The following is a 17,603-nucleotide window of genomic DNA, read 5'->3' on the forward strand; positions in this document are numbered from 1 at the left end:
TCTCTAAGAAAACCTCCCCCACACCTCCTAAATTGGATGCACACAGACATAACACATGCATTCTTACTAATTACCACCAAAATTGAGTTTCGGTCTCATATTTTCCCATAGCATCCTGTATTCTTTTGTAGCCTCATCACCCTTGTAATTGTTTCCACCATCTTATTTTGTGCTTTCTGTTTGTCCCATTTGTTAAGCTTTTTTCCCTCCTTTGTTATTTTCTTTTAGATTGCATTTTTTCTTTGCTAATTTTGAAGTTATATACTCTACTGCTATTCTGTTAGTGGTTTCCCTAGAAATTTTTTAATGCTTAGTTACCTCAGCAGTTAATGTAAGGAATTTTTCTTTTTTTTTTTTTTGACTGCGTTGGGTCTTCGTTGCTGCATACAGGCTTTCTCTAGTTGCGGCAAGCAGGGGCTACTCTTAGTAGCGGTGCGTGGACTTCTCATTGCAGTGGCTTCTCTTGTTGCCGAGCACGGGCTCTAGGCGTGCGGGCTCAGTAGTTGTGGCACTCGGGCTCTAGAGCGCAGGCTCAGTAGTTGTGGCACACGGGCTTAGTTGCTCAACGGCGTGTGGGATCTTCCCGGACCAGGGATCGAACCCGTGTCCCCTGCATTGGCAGGCAGATTCTTATCCACTGTGCCACCAGGGAAGTCCTGTAAGGAATATTTTAACTTGTTACCTGCCCTGATACGATAGCCATTTTATCAATGCTTTTGTTCTCTTTTTATGATATCACAATTAAAACATTGTAACTATTTTATATAATCAAGTTTTGTTTAGATTTACATACATGATTACCTTCTTCCTTTGCTCATTATTTGTTCTTATGTCTCGAAGTTTCTTCTGGAATCAGAGATTCCTTTTTTTTTTTTTTTAACATCTTTATTGGAGTATAATTGCTTTACAATGGTGTGTTAGTTTCTGCTTTATAACAAAGTGAATCAGCTATACATATACATATATCCCCATATCTCCTCCCTCCTGCGTCTCCCTTCCACCCTCCCTATCCCACCCCTCTAGGTGGTCACAAAACACCAAGCCCATCTGCCTGTGCTATGCAGCTGCTTCCCACTACCTATCTGTTTTACATTTGGTAGTGTATATATGTCCATGCCACTCTCTCACTTCGTCCCAGCTTACCCTTCGCCCCTCCCCGTGTCCTCAAGTCCATTCTCTACATCTGCGTCTTTATTCCTGTCCTGCCCCTAGGTTCTTCAGAACCAATTTTTTTTTTTTTTTTTTTTTTTTTAGATTCCATATATATGTGTTAGCATATGGTATTAGTTTTTCTCTTTCTGACTTCACTCTGTATGACAGACTCTAGGTCCATCCACCTCACTACAAGTAACTCAGTTTTGTTTCTTTTTATGGCTGAGTAATATTCCATTGTATATATGTGCCACATCTTCTTTATCCATTCATCTGTCGATGGACACTTAGGTTGCTTCCATGTCCTGGCTATTGTAAATAGTGCTGCAGTGAACATTGTGGTACATGACTCTTTTTGAATTATGGTTTTCTCAGGGTATATGCCCAGTAGTGGGATTGCTGGGTCATATGATAATTCTACTTTTAGTTTTTTAAGGAACCTCCATACTGTTCTCCGTAGTGACTGTATCAGCTTACATTCCCATCAACAGTGTAGGAGGGTTCCCTTTTCTCCACACCCTCTCCAGCAGTTATTGTTTGTAGATTTTTTGATGATGGCCATGCTGACTGGTGTGAGTTGATACCTCATTGTAGTTTTGATTTGCATTTCTCTAATGATTAGTGATGTTGAGCATCCTTTCATGTGTTTGTTGGCAATCTGTATATCTTCTTTGGAGAAATGTCTATTTAGGTCTTCTGCCCATTTTTGGATTGGGTTGTTTTTTTGATATTGAGCTGCATGAGCTGCTTGTAAATTTTAGAGATTAATCCTTTGTCAGTTGCTTCGTTTGCAGATATTTTCTCCCATTCTGAGGGTTGTCTTTTGGTCTTGTTTATGGTTTCCTTTGCTGAGCAAAAGCTTTTGAGTTTCATTAGGTCCCATTTGTTTATTTTTGTTTTTATTTCCATTTCTCTAGGAGGTGGGTCAAAAAGGATCTTGCTGTGATTTATGTCATAGAGTGTTCTGCCTATGTCTTCCTCTAAGAGTTTGATAGTGTCTGGCCTTACATTTAGGTCTTTAATCCATTTTGAGTTTATTTTTGTGTATGGTGTTAGGGAGTGTTCTAATTTCGTTCTTTTACGTGTAGCTGTCCAGTTTTCCCAGCACCACTTATTGAAGAGGCTGTCTTTTCTCCACTGTATGTTTTTGCCTCCTGTATCAAAAATAAGGTGACCATATGTGTGTGGGTTTATCTCTGGGCTTTCTGTCCTGTTCCATTGATCTATATTTCTGTTTTTGTGCCAGTACCATACTATCTTGATTACTGAAGCTTTGTAGTACAGTCTGAAGTCCAGGAGCCTGATTCCTCCAGCTCCATTTTTCTTTCTCAAGATTGCTTTGGCTATTCGGGGTCTTTTATGTTTCCATACAGACTGTGAAATTTTTTGTTCTAGTTCTGTGAAAAATGCCAGTGGTAGTTTGATAGGGATTGCATTGAATCTGTAGATTGCTTTGGGTAGTCGAGTCATTTTCACAGTGTTGATTCTTCCAATCCAAGAACATGGTATATTTCTCCATCTGTTTGTATCATCTTTAATTTCTTTCATCAGTGTCTTACAGTTTCCTGCATACAGTTCTTTTGTCTCCTTAGGTAGGTTTATTCCTAGATATTTTATTCTTTTTGTTGCAGTGGTAAATGGGAGTGTTTTCTTAATTTCTCTTTCAGAGTTTTCATCATTAGTGTATAGGAATGCAAGAGATTTCTGTGCATTAATTTTGTATCCTGCTACTTTACCAGATTCACTGATTAGCTCTAGTAGTTTTCTGATAGCATCTTTAGGGTTCTCTATGTATAGTATCATGTCATCTGCAGACAGTGACAGCTTTACTTCTTCTTTTCCAGTTTGGATTCCTTTTTTATCTTTTTCTTCTCTGATTTCTGTGGCTAAAACTTCCAAAACTATGTTGAATTATAGTGGTGAGAGTGGACAACCTTGTCTTGTTCCTGATTTTAGAGGAAATGGTTTCAGTTTTTCACCATTGAGAACGATGTTGGCTGTGGGTTTGTCATATATGGCCTTTATTATGTTGAGGTAAGTTCCCTCTATGCCTACTTTCTGGAGGGTTTTTATCATAAATCGGTGTTGAATTTTGTCAAAAGCTTTTTCTGCATCTATTGAGATGATCATATGGTTTTTCTCCTTCAGTTTGTTAATATGGTTTATCACATTGATTGATTTGCGTATATTGAAGAATCCTGGCATTCCTGGGAGAAACCCTGCTTGATCATGGTGTTTGATCCTTTTAATATGCTGTTGGATTCTGTTTGCTAGTGTTTTGTTGAGAATTTGTGCATCTGTGTTCTTCAGTGATATTGGCGTGTAGTTTTCTTTCTTTGTGACATCTTTGTCTGGTTTTGGTATCTGGGTGATGGTGGCCTCGTAGAATGAGTTTGGGAGTGTTCCTCCCTCTGGTATATTTTGGAAGAGTTTGAGAAGGATAGGTGTTAGCTCTTCTCTAAATGTTTGATAGAATTCACCTGCGAAGCCATCTGGTCCTGGGCTTTTTTTTGTTGGAAAATTTTTAATCACAGTCTCAATTTCAGTGCTTGTGATTGGTCTGTTTATATTTTCTATTTCTTCCTGGTTCAGTCTTGGAAGGTTGTGCTTTTCTAAGAATTTGTCCATTTCTTCCAGGTTGTCCTTTTTATTTCCCTTTCTCTTCTTTGTTCACACAACTCCCCGGGTTCAGCTTTGGATTTGGCCCCACCTCTGCATGTAGGTCGCCTGAGGGCGTCTGTTCTTCACTCAGACAGGATGGGGGTTAAAGTAGCAGCTGATTAGGGGGCTCTGGCTCACTCAGGCTGGGGGGAGGGAGGGGTACGGAATGCGGGGTGAGCCTGCGGCTGCAGAGGCCAGCATGACGTTGCAACAGCCTGAGGCGTGCGTTCCCTGTGTTCTCCTGGGGAAGTTGTCCCTGGATCACGGGACCTTGGCAGTGGCGGGCTGCACAGGCTCCAGAGATCCTTTTAATAAAGGTCTACTGGTAGTAAACCTTTGGGATTATTTTTTCAGTTTCTTATTCTTTTTTTTTAACCTTGATCTTCAAAGAGATTTTTTTTCTGGGTACACAAGTCTAAGCTGACAATTATTATTTTCTTAGCACTGCTACCATGATAGTGTCTTAGCTTCTATTTTTGCTATAACCACCCAACAAATAGTCTTTTCTTTGTAGGTATTCTTTACACACTTTTTTTTTAGCATCTCTCTCTCACTTTTCTCTCTCTGTTTTTGTTTATGCTTTTTTGCAGGTTGTCCTGGATACGTTTGGGTATAGATTTCTTTATTTATTTTTTTCTTTTTATTCGTTTATTTATTTATTTATTTTTTTGGCTGCATTGGGTCTTCATTGCTGCATGTGGGCTTTCTCTAGTTGCGGTGGGCGGGGGCTACTCTTCATTGCGGTGCACGGGCTTCTCATCATGGTGACTTCTCTTTTTGCAGAGCACGGGCTCTAGGTGCGTGGGCTTCAGTAGTTGTGGCATGCAGGCTTAATAGTTGTGGCTCGTGGGCTCTAGAGTGCAGGCTTAGTAGTTGTGGCGCATGGGCTTCGTTGCTCCACGGCATGTGGGATCTTCCCAGACCAGGGCTCATACCCATGTCCCCTGCATTAGCAGGCAGATTCTTAACCACTGTGCCACCAGGGAAGTCCCGGGTATAGATTTCTTTTCTTCATTCTGCTTGGAAGTCCTATCATTTCTAAAACCGAGGACAAATTTCTTTCATCAGTTGTGATTTTTCAACCATTATCTTTTCAATATAATGCAGCTCCCATTTTATCTCTTGTCAAAATTTACTGAGACATATTTTGGATCCTCTCATTCTATCCTTCATATCTCATCTTCTCTTTCATATCTTCCACCTCTTTGTCCCTTTGTGTTATATCCTGATTAGTTAATTTAGAACTATCTCCAATTCACTGATTCCCTCTTGAGCTATTCTAATCACTGTTTAACCTTTGTCTTGAGTTTCTAGTTTGTTATTATTTTTCCATTTCCAGAAGTTATTTGTTACTGTTTTGAAATATGCCTGTCAGCGTGCCCCTAATTTTACAAAAAGAATCAATAAGCAAGATATCAAGAGTGATTTGAGAGGATCATTTTAGGTAAGGTGGTCAGGAAAGCCTCCCTGAAGAAGTGAGTTTGAACAGAGAATTGAATAATGAGAAGAAGTCCTCCACATGAAGATCTGAGGGCAGGGCATTCCAGGCAGAAGAAATATCAAAAACAGAGGAAAAAATATCAGAAATCAAAGAAGGCAGGAGCAAATCAGGTATGTTTGAGGAACTGTATGAAGATTGTCTCAGTCACTTAAAAATCAAGAGACTAGTCAAAGCTTTTCCCTAAAGTCAGATTATAGAGTGTCAAGAAATATAATTGTTATGGTATATTTAAGCTGGATTTTTCTCTTTTCTGTTTTGTAAAGAATATCACAAAAAGCCATGCACTTTAAATTCAGAAGTTCCATAAATAAATGTTATTTACCATGTAACTGTCACTTGACTAACCTAGTTAGCTGTATGAAGTATACAAAGAAAAAGAAATCAATTTCTTTATAGCCATTACATTTTTCCTGAATATTTGTTATAGTTTGATATAAAATTGGCCACTCTATCACCACATGGTTTCCAGGTGATAATTCACTGAGTTTTTGTTTCCCTTATAATTTTTTTCATGTATTTTCCCTCCAAATACAGCTTTCATAATATGTACCTTAACTTTGAAGTTATCAGTGTACCAAAATGGGGTTCAAAATAACAGCTTGAATAAAGTAAAGCTGATATTACTTCTATATTTAAATCTTCCTCTTAGTTTTCTATTACATGAAGAACAAAATTTAAGTTTTCTTTCCATGACCTACATGGCTTTGCTAAGACCTTGTCCCTGTCTACCCCTCTGGACTTACTCCTTTTCGTCTCTTCCTGGCTTAGTATGTGCAAGTCACACTATCTGTCTATTTCTGACACATTCTAAGCTTACTTCACTTCTGAACCTTCACTCTTGCTGATGGCTTTCCTGGATTACTCTGCCTTTAGATCCTCTTCTTTCTCTGGCTTGGCCCTGTTCATCATTTATATCTTAGCTAGAATATCAGCTTAACAGTAAGAGAATAATAAATTCCAGTGTATAAAAATAACTTCTGGGTGATAAAGAAGAAAGCACCATTAGAAAAATCAAAAGAGAAATAGTAGTCTATGAAAAAATATTTATAATTTATATCACAAAATAAAGGACTAATAACTCTAATGCATTAAGAGTTTCAAAAAATTGAGAAGTGAAAGATATACCACTGATAGAAAAATGAGCATTGTTTTACTGTCAGTTCATAGAAGAAGAGGTTTTAAAAGCCTTTAAACATAGGGAAACACACTTATAAACTCATAGGAAATGCAGTCATATATGGTTCACACCCATCAGACTGATAAGAATTCAAGTTTAACAACATAATCTTTCTGGTGAGACTGTGAAGAAACAGGCAATCTCTAGTATTCTCATTACTAGGGGAATACAAACTGGTAGAATCCTTATGGAAGGGAATTGACAATACGTGTTAAAATTATATATGCATTTACTCTTTGACCCAGAAATCTCACTTCAAGGAATTGAGCCTATAATTACACTTACATAAATACCGATGATATACACTCAAGGTTATTCATTGGGCGGCATTACTTATAATAGCAAGGGATTAGAAGTAACCCAAATGGTTAACTAAATTATTGTACATCCACACAGTGGAAAACTGAGCATTTGAATAAAAAGGGTGAGAAAGATCCCTTTTTAGTGACATTTTCAAGTTTTAGGAGATAAAAGCAAGATGCAGAACAGTATATATATGTTCTCTGTTTGTATAAACAAAGCAGGAAAGATAAGACCTATAAGAGAATGAAGTAAATGAGGCGGAGGAGGCAGGATAGAAGTGTTGTGAATGGACCTTGTTACGTAGTTTTATATAAATGTTCAGATCCCAAAGAATAAGCATTTTTTAAAGTTAAAGCAATCCCTAAAATTTGAAAAAGAATGTAACAAATGAGCATAGCTGCATCAAGTTAGTAATATATTATCACTGAGAAAAGAATGATGTCAAGTGACTTTACCCAGTATTTTGACTATACATTCTTGGTGGAATATATTCTAAGGACAAAGGAGTGCTTCAAAGAAATTCTAAACTTCTTTTAGTAATATTAGTAATAATATTGCCATTGTTTGTTATTTTGGATCTCTAGGATAAATCAAATATATAATCATGTTAACATTGTTTTGGGAAACCAAGATTTTTCAGGGTAAGAGAAGAAACAAACAAGCGTAAAATCAAAGTAAACACCCTGTAATATTACATATGTGTAGATTGGAAATGTCACTGCAAACTCATGATTTTTTTTTCTTTTCAAAAATGTGCATTTCTTAGTCTGACCACTGAAATATTCTAAAAGCAATAGCACGACAACTCAGTGGCATTGAATTTAGACCAAGATTGTGGTCTTCTAAACATTATTTTCCCTTAAAGGGAAATAGGCTTCTTTGGAATCCAGGTCTGGATCAGAAAATGTATAAGATGAGCCTGGAACATCTTGTGCCAGCAAGCAAGGATGTGCCAAAGACTAATTTGTCAACCAAATACAGGAGGCAACGTTAAGGGTTCCCCATTGGCCAAATAAGAGAACATTTAAGCATCAAAAGGAAGAACAGTTTCAACTGAAACATGTTGAATGTTTTAAAATCCATTAGTTCATGATAATCCAAAAAAAAAAAAAAACAAGGTGCTCCTCAAAGTCATTAGTCTACACTGGAGAAGCATAGCATACCAAACTCCTTACTTTGAAAATGAGCAATTAGAGGAAAGAGTTAAGCATTTATTTTGCTTTGCTTTTACAAATTGTATTTCAGGACAACCAAATAGTCTTTTGAGGAAGATTCTTAAAGAAGAATTTCAGTTAATAAATATGGCAGACATGACAGACTTAAAATATTATTATTTTGCAATGCCTAGTAAGATAACTGAATCAAACATTATCAGAAGATAAAACTATTAGAGGAGAGGTTGCTTGGCGAACTTTACAATGGAGAGGTCAGGCTGTTGTCATCAGAATACACTGATCACTTAAGCATCATTAGAAATAGACTTTATACATCACTTGTGAAGTATTCCTGCCAGAAACGTTGAACATGAATCTAAGCAATTTTTTAGGTCAGTGGTTCTCAAATGTGGTCCAGGAAGCCCTCAGTGTCTCTGAAACTCTTTCAGGGGATACACCAGGTCAAAACTAATAATAACATATTATTTGCCCTTTTCACTCTCATTCTCTCACAAGTGTGTAGTGGAGTCAGTCAGAGGCTGAAGTATGATTTCTGAACACATTGAATACAGAAGCATATATGAGAATCCAGCTGTCTCCTATTAAACAAGAAGCTTAATAGAAGCTAGGCATTTAAAAGATTTGCAAAATTATTTTTTAAAGTTCTCACTTTATTTTGACAATGTTATTTTTCATTAAAATGTTTTTATAAACATTAACATTTATAGAGTTATCAATTACAAATATTTAAAGTTTTTAATTAGTTTAATTTATAATATGGTAAATATTATAACTCACCTAAACAAAAGTTCTTTGAGGTCCACAGTAATTTTTAAGAGTGAAGAGATCGTTGAGAACCAAAAGTTTGAGAACCATTTGCTTCAGAGCAAAGTAAACGACACCATAGGAGAGTAAAAAGAACAAACCATAATGTAAGACATTCTCTAGTAGAACTGATGACCTGGCCTCTTCAAAGTCAGTGTCATTATTTTAAACAATGAGGGAAAGGGCTGCTATAAATTTTAAGAGACATAGCCATCAAGAATAACACAGACAAATTAGCTCCTAATTTGAACATACAAACTGTAAAAAGACATTTTGGACTCACTAGAGGAAATTCAGTACAAACTAAGTATTAGGTGATAACAAGGAATTTTTATAGTTATGTATAAAAATGTTCATATGTTTAAAGATGCATAAGAATATAGAAATGATGTGACAGCTGGAATTAACTTTAAAATACTTAAGTAGATAGAGATAAATAGAGCAAGTGTAGCAAAAATTTAGGTAATTGTATAAACTGAAGAGTGGATAGAAGGAATCATTCTATATTTTTGAAAGGTATCTCAATTAAATTTCTTTTTTAAGAAAGAGCAAGTCATCTTCCCAGAGGCTTTAACTGATCATTTATTCCAACATAGTAACCTCTTCTCACCTGCCATTGTTATTATTCTGTTCTGTCACTGTGTTTTATTTTCATTGTAAGGCCTTACCACCTTGTGAAATTAATATTTTATTGACTTTTCTTTGTTCTACTAGAATGTAAATTACATGAGAGCAGGAACATTTTCTGTTTTGCTCCCTACTGTTTCCTTTGTGCCGTTTAGAAAAATGACTGGCATATTATAACCATGCAATAAATATTAATCAAATGAATGAACTGTAAAGCTATGCACTGATCTTTTATTTATCCACCCAGAAGTAACTGCTTCGGCTTTCAATCCTTCCAAATCATTTTCTGGAAAAACATACTCAACACACACACTTACGCAGTCTCACTCTCTCTTCCCAGAGCTCATTCCCACAAATCATTCATTATATAATCCTCTATAAGTTGTATTTTTAAAATATTTTTAAACATCCATATGTTACTGTTTTTCTGCAGATCCATTTTAATACTTAAATTGATCTGCTTAGCTGAATAGTATTCAATTTTCTGGAAGGATCACATTATATTTAATTCTGTATCTTCAGATATATAAGTGAACATGCTTGAGCTGAGATTTTGCAGTCAGTCTTAATTTTCACCTTAGGACATATTCCTAGAAGTGAAATTGCTGCATAAAACAACATGCATAAAGCTGTTAGAAGTGAAGATAGTGGAGGTAGGTGTAAGTTAGTGACCAGAGGAGATATGATGGGGGGCTTCTGGGTTGATGGTGGTGATCCAGGTGCTGTTTACATCAAAATGTTCAGTTTGTGAAAATTCATTAAATTGTGTAGTTAGGTTCATTCTTGCTATGAATGTTATATTTCAATAAAAAGATGTTTAAAACTCATAAATCACTTTTAGCTGAGCATGTTAAGGGCTAGCAAATCTAAAGTCTTCCAATATGATGTTGTAATAAGTATACATCCCACATTTTAAATGTTTGGTTGAAACTTAAACTTACAGAATACACAGTATAATACATGGGATAAAAAAGAGTGTGTTTTTAAAAATATTTTTCAAGGTATTGACTTGAAGCCTTTTGAAACTTTGCTTTAGTTCAGTATTTGTAGGAATAACTGAAGAAAGAAAAAAAGAACTGCAATGAAATTCTAAAATGGCATATGGTGGAAGTGCTGAAACCTTGTTTAATTTTACCAGTAATATTTCCTAATTAAATTTAGTATTATTAATTTTTACATCCTAAATTTACTATAAGAACTTCACTCTGATATATTTTGTCCCTTGTCATTATTAGTAAATAGTAGGTGAGTGAATTCTATGGGATTTCAGCTATGTATGCACTAAATAAAAACACATCAAGAAAGCAATAACTCTTCCCTTTTAAAAAAGTGTTTGATGTGCAGAGGAAGGCAAATGAAGGAAGGAAGAACCAATGTTAAAGCTTAATTGATGTGTTACTCTGATATTATTTCCTCCATGACCCTGAAACTTTAACTCAATGGTTAAACAAGTAACAAAAACAATTTTAAAATAAAATTTGGATAAACCCAAGTGATTGCTTTTACACTTTGGTATTATTTTGTTATTAAGTTTGTGGGGTTTCTTCATGAATATATGCTCATTATGGCAAACTTGGGGAAAGCAGAAAATTAGCGAGATTATATTAAGTGTGTATTTTATATATATTTGTACTTATCAGTAATACTGAAATCTTTGGTATATCTTTGTATATAAAACCACTTAAATGTTAAATACTATTTTCTTAAGACAGATGCCTAGAGGAGTGTGAACATTTTTAAGATTTTTGATAGCATATTACTAGATTATTTAGAAAAGCATTTGTTCCTAAACTGGTAATGTGTGATGGTGGCAAATTTATTGCGTCATTACCAACATTGTAACTTGACTTTTTAAAACATTACACAGATTAGAATTGTAGTTGAATACAGAGTCTGGAATAACTGCCTGAGTTTGAATGGCATATCACTACTTACAGTTATCTTGGGCAAGATAATTAAAACCTCTTTTGCTTTCAGTTTTATCATTAAAAATTGCAAATAAATAAAACCTATTTATATATTGGGTTGTGTGAGCCATAAGTGGGGTTAAGACATATAATGCTCTTAGAGTGGTGTTCTGCACACTATAAAAATGTTATGGTTTTATATATTTAGATTTTTATATAAGCTCTGTTTTCTAGAAATCAGTTAAATATAAATGATTAATATTTGAAATCAGGCGAATCTCCTAGAGAGTACAGTAGGGAAAAACAAGAGCTGAAGGCTGACTAGAACAATACATTGAGGGGCTAAAAGAAAGACAGGAAGACCCATTTAAGGAGAGAGATAAGAGGTGATCAAAGACATAAAGTAGAAATAGTATTAAGGTATTTACCAAAACTATTAACATAGGTTTGCCTCAAACATCATGAAATGTTACATTGCATTGATTTGGATGAAAGTTTTATTGCTAGTGATTAGTGTTATTATGAAATTTAATTTGGAATATTTTCCCCTTGTCCAAACAACAAAATGTATGTGATATTTTGTCATTAAAATTCACTTGCCTTCATGTACTGAATCTTATTGATATTTACATCTTTAATATTGATGATAGGTAATGTGTTTTTGAAGGTCTTTTAACTCATGTTCATACTCAGGTATGGACTGAGCTTGATGAATTTGTCTTGTAAAGCAACCGGAGATCAATAATATTGTGAGGAGTTAATAAATATGTTTTTAATATATTTAATATTCATATTTAATTTAGTGGTTAGTGATCATCAATTTGACATTTCTAAAGAAAAATCTATTATTATTAGAGCCTAACGAATATAGAAATTGATGATTAAAAATCATTCTCAGCCTCTTTAACTGAACTGGAGTTTCTCTTTGTGTGAAGCTAACTTCTCTCCCATATAGATATCAACTTTTTGACTGTGCTGCCATTTTCTGACTAGCTGAACAAAGTTCATTGATTTCATGATTATTTTGTCAGTCCGGGTCTGCTGTATGCAGTGCTGTATGCTTAGGATTGGTGTGACAGAATTGAGCAAGTCATTGATGAGTCAGTGAATTGGTCTTTATTGAGGTACTATTGCTTCCAGGCCCTTGCTTAAAAGTGAGTCTTGTGAGAAAATCAGCTAAGTAAGTATACTTAATTAGATATAAATCGTAAATAGATTCTAAACATAGTTACTAAATCCCCACAGTACTATTGGGCTTCAGGTGCTAAACTAGGCAGATTGTAATAACACATCATAAATACAGTATAGAAGAATACGAAGGGTGCTATGGGAATATGAAAGAAGGCTGGGGAAAAATTAGGAAAACCTTTGAGGGGATGATCCGGAAGGATGTGTTAAAAGTTAGCCAGGCCAAGAGAGCATAGAGCATACTTTGAAGAATGGACAGAGGCAGGTAAGAGATGAGAAAGAATGGTGTCCTTGGAGGAGTGAAAGACAATTCTGTATTATGAGGGTTGTATTTGTCTGCTTTTAATAGATTCTTCATCAGGAATTTGCAGGAGAATACAGAGCTGAGAATAATTTGTAAACAGAAATCCAAATCTTGGTTTTGGAATGCAAATTCTAAAAAAAATTAACCCAATAAAATGTTGATACTCAAGAAATTGCTTAATTTGGTCATGGTTTCAATTTTCCAAACACCAGTCCATTTTTAAAGTTATCTGGTAGTGTCATGTAGACAATTACCTGACCTTGTTGGTAGATTACATAAGCCTCTCTTTAATTCTATACCTTTTGCACTAGTGTTTGCTGAGAAATAATTAAATCGTGTTGTTAATGCTCGGTCCACAACCAGTAAATGGAAACAATCTGTTTTTATTATTTGGAAAATTTTCTTATAGACAATAAAATGCAGTGTAATAATCATGTTCCTGTCACCCAGAACTAATAAATGTGTTATTTGATCATATTTGCTTCTAATATGTTTTCTCTCGAGGAACTATCACATCCTTTTGTTTATCCTTGAAAGCAACCTCTGACAATACCTATTTATGCATCTCTAAGCAAAATAGTTTTATGTGCTTTAGAGAGTCACATAAATGCATACCAAATGCATTCATGTTCATTTACTCCTGCAACTTGCTCTTCTTACTCATCGGATTAGCAAAAATTAAAAATCTCAACAACACCAAGTGTTGTCAAGGTTATGGAAAAAAATTTTAGTAATATCTACAGAAGTTCAAAATGTATACCCTTCTGTCCAGCACTTACACTCCTAGGTGTGCAGTAGAAAAATTCTTATACATGAACACAAGAAAACATTTAGAAGGATTTTCGCTTCAGAATTGTTTGTAATAGTGAAAAACTAAAACAGCCTAAGTACCTACCAATAGGTGAATGGTAAATAAATTTCAGTCTCTCCTTCTGTCTTCTACTTATTTTTCTGTTGCCCTGAAGCATTAAGCATGATAAGTGCTTACTTTTTATCCATCAAGTTAATTATTAGTACTTTGAAAATGTATACACACAAAACAATCTAGTTATGATGTGATATCTCCATTGTGAAGAGGTGATGCTGATAGATGCAAATCAGCAACAGGGGCAAGAAAATGCCCTTTTTTGCCATTTCTGATTTTTTCTTTTTCTTAATCCTAGTTCCCAAGCTATTTCTCCCCTTCTCTTACTGTTTTTGTTTTTTCTATTTCAGATAATTCTAGGGGTTACTGTTTATGATTTTTCTAGCTCTTGAGCCACAGCCTTTATGATGGAAAAAGGAATCATGATACCAGCAAAATACTTTAATATAGGTGACAAAACCACTAACAAAAAGTGAGATTTTTTTGTAGATAACATGGGCAGCCTAGGTATGGAGAATGGGTTATGGAAAAAAGATAAAAGCATTTCTCACCTGGGCCACTGTTTAGAGTTCCTAAAGAAGAAGAATCAGGAATATAGGCCTGATTTGGGTAGTTCTCTTAAAGATGGAACAGGGCTTAAGTCTAGCTCATCCTCAAGACTGAAATTAGCTATCAAACCATCAATCAAGGAGTGGTCCAAAAAGGACAAGAATACCTTTACTGTCCTAGCTAGGGAGCTACAGCCTAGTTTGCATAGTTAATGTAAAGGAGAGAGAGAAGGAGTTCTCTGCACCTCCTTATTTATGGTTTGTGGAGTAGTTAACCTGAAATCGACCATATCAAAAGTCTAAAATTTAGAACTGGAGAAATTCATTAATTTATTCTGTAACATTGGCAAGGAATAACACACTTACGAAGAGTGTATTTTACATGCTATAAACTACATAAAACGAGCAGAATCAAAACGAGTGAATTCAGTGATAAATCTGAATATGGACTAGGTAGTAATGACTTTTGAAGATGGTCTTGTAAGACCTTAAAATAGTAAAATTTTAAGTGCTGAAGAAGAGAAATGAGATAGTAAAGGAGAAGACAACATTCATTTCTCTATTTTAGTAGGTTATAGCACTCTACTTTTGTTTATGAAATACAAATGAGTAAGTCAGGATTCCTGACCTTCAGGAATTCAGTCTCATGGAAGAAAAAGATACGTAAATCAAGAATTGCATGAGAGTGTCGTAAGTGTTATAGGATGCTGTTGACACGGTGAACACTAAGATTCTACTTGGGGGGATCTGGATCTTTAAAGATGAGGCGTTTGGCAAGTTGAAAAGTGGAAAGAGCATTCTAGGCAGAGGGAACCATGCCCTGCAGTTTGAGAGACCTGACACCACATAGCATGTTTGAGGAACTGCAAGTGGTTTAGATGCACAGGAAGTGTGATGGTTGAGATGGGTTGTTGACTAAGCCTAAGATTGGGCTGGATGGATAAACTGGGGCAAGATACTTCATTTAATAATTTTTTAAGGTAGTTATGTACCATGTACTTTATTTGTCCAGTCTCCCTTTTTACCCTTTCAATCTAGGCATTCTAGCCTCTAGCAATAACTGAATTCCTTCCAGTTCCTCTCAATTCTTTTCAGCAAATATTTACTGAACACTTATTATGTGCCAGCCACTATTGTAGGCAGTGGGGATACATCAGTAAATAAAATAGACATGATCTCTGCCTTCACATAGCTTATAGTCTGGTGGATAACACTAGTAAGTCAATAAGCAACTAGAATATAGCCTGCTAAATGCTAAATACTCTAGGTAAGTGTTGCAAGTATAGGAACCTAGAATAATGACAACCAAGTTCAAGTTGTGTCATGAATGACTGAATGATGAGTAAGATTTGGTGACTATTAGGATGAGTGTGGGGATAGAAGGAGAGGATTAAGAGACTTCTAGGCAGAGGAAACTAATTGAAAGTGTGAAAGCCTAGAGGTGAGAAATAGCATAGCACTTTCCCAACAGGTGTCCCTGTTCCCCCCTTAGCCCCTTGCAGTCCATTCTCCCCACGGCAGATTGATCCTTTAAAAACATAAATTAAAATTGTGCCAGATTTATGCTTACAATCCTCCAGTGGTTTCTTGTCTTTCAAAATAAAATTTCTTACCATGGCCTACAAGGCCCTGTGTGACCTGCCTGATTTCTGATTTCATCTCTCGCAGTCTGCTTACTCCACGCTAGTCACCCTGGCCTCTTTGCTGTTCCTTAAACATTCCAGATATGATTCCATATCATAGCCTTTGCACAAACTGACCCTTCTACAAGCTTTCCCCAAGATAATCTGCTTGGTTGGTACCGTCACTTTGTTCAGGACTCTGTTCAAGTCCAAGAGGCCTTTACTGATAATACCTGATAAAATAGCAGCTGCCTTAGTCCTACCCTCATTACTCTTATCAGCTCACTCTGCTTTATTTTTCCTAAGTAGCACTGATCATCAACCTGAAATATGGTTGTTGTCAGTGGTGGTGGTGTATGAATTATCTAACTAGATAACAAGCACCGTGAGGATAGGTACTTTGTATACCTTTTTTTTACTGCTGGTCTCCAAGTTCCTAAAACAGTGCTTTGCACATAATTAAATTATTTTTAAACCTAGTTGAATTTTTTAGTATATTTTTTAAACATGGGTTTTCTTAAAATTATTTCTTGTAGCTTTAATTTTCAATTTTTTAGCTATCCGTAGACATATTCCCAGTATGTATTGCTGTGTTTTAAATTCATAGTTTATTTTTATTCTTTTTGATTTTGAAGTTTATCAGATTAACAACATATCTGAATCATTGAAGCTTCATCTTTGTAAATTCAACATTATAATAGTAATAAAAATAACTACATTTTAGTAACAAATACATAGGCAGTTTTCTAACAGTTTATTTTTCCTAAAATGTTATATTGTTGTGTCTTCATCCAATCACAGATATAACCGCAATACATTACATAGGCAGTGATTCAACCGTTGTACATTTCAGTTATTTAAAACAGGAAAATTTTATGCTGAGTTCTAAAAACTAGATTGATTGTACATAGAGTCACAGATTACCTAAAGTATGTGTCCCACATATTACTAGTCCTAGTAAATGCTAAGTATCGCTCTCTTATTCATCATCATATTTTCTATGCTTTCTGTTTTGTTCAGCGTACATTATTCCTACTTTCCCAAAGCATCATCTGGGCAGCCTTGATTAGGAAGCAGTCATGTTTCTGTTGAATGAGCAGTAAATGGCTGTTCACTGCAGAACAGTGGAAAAGGTGACCAAGGGTGGATTTTAAACATTTTATATCTAGTCTCTTTGTTTCTTCATATCACTTGGCAGTGCCAGCTCCTTCTCTGTTCTTTTTTCCTATGTAGTGCCTTCCCAGTCATGTATTGTTGCTAAAACCACAAGACGAGTTGGTGATGGCCATGTGTCAGATACAAGTGTTAATTTTTAGGTCATGAATTAGTAGATCATCAAAATATGAAATGTTAAAATGTTAAGGATTACCTGTCACAAATATAAAGTTTTTTCTCTTGCAAAAATTATAGGGGATGGAGTGTTAGATCTCTCTACAAAGAAAACCAGCATAAAATCTGAAGAGTCATCCATATGTGATCCTTCTTCTGAAAATTCAATGGCTGGGTAAGCAATATCTAGGAAATATAATTTAATATTAATATAAAATTATGGAGAGAACTCTTAATACTACTCTGAATAGATTGACATATATAGTTTTCTTCCAGAATTTTTGTCACTCATAAGTGTGTGTCTCTCATATCTTTCATTTGTCCTTTCTCTTTCTTTTTTATTCTTTCTGTTAAAGAAAAGTTATCAGAACAATCACCAAACTTTAGTTCATGTTACTAAAATGAACTACCAAATTAATCATAGAATACAAACTAAGAAG

At 35.2% G+C, this 17,603-nt stretch overlaps 1 protein-coding gene across 7 annotated transcripts in view; it reads left to right on the forward strand.

Annotated features, from left to right (window-relative positions):
* Positions 1-17,603, forward strand: part of LCORL (ligand dependent nuclear receptor corepressor like) — a 179,302-nt gene that overhangs the window by 131,152 nt on the left and 30,547 nt on the right. For 3 of the 7 annotated variants that reach the window (XM_059923278.1, XM_059923273.1, XM_059923275.1), the window contains exon 6: positions 17,245-17,338. The exons of 2 other annotated variants lie outside the window; for them this stretch is intronic. In XM_059923278.1, coding sequence (XP_059779261.1) covers positions 17,245-17,338 — 94 coding nt within the window. Of the gene's footprint in view, positions 1-17,220; positions 17,339-17,603 lie in introns of all 7 variants that reach the window. 2 more of the 7 variants (XM_059923276.1, XM_059923274.1) reach the window with 1 other exon arrangement.

The sequence above is a fragment of the Balaenoptera ricei genome, chromosome 5, assembly GCF_028023285.1.
Source record: "Balaenoptera ricei isolate mBalRic1 chromosome 5, mBalRic1.hap2, whole genome shotgun sequence".
Lineage (NCBI taxonomy): Eukaryota > Metazoa > Chordata > Mammalia > Artiodactyla > Balaenopteridae > Balaenoptera > Balaenoptera ricei.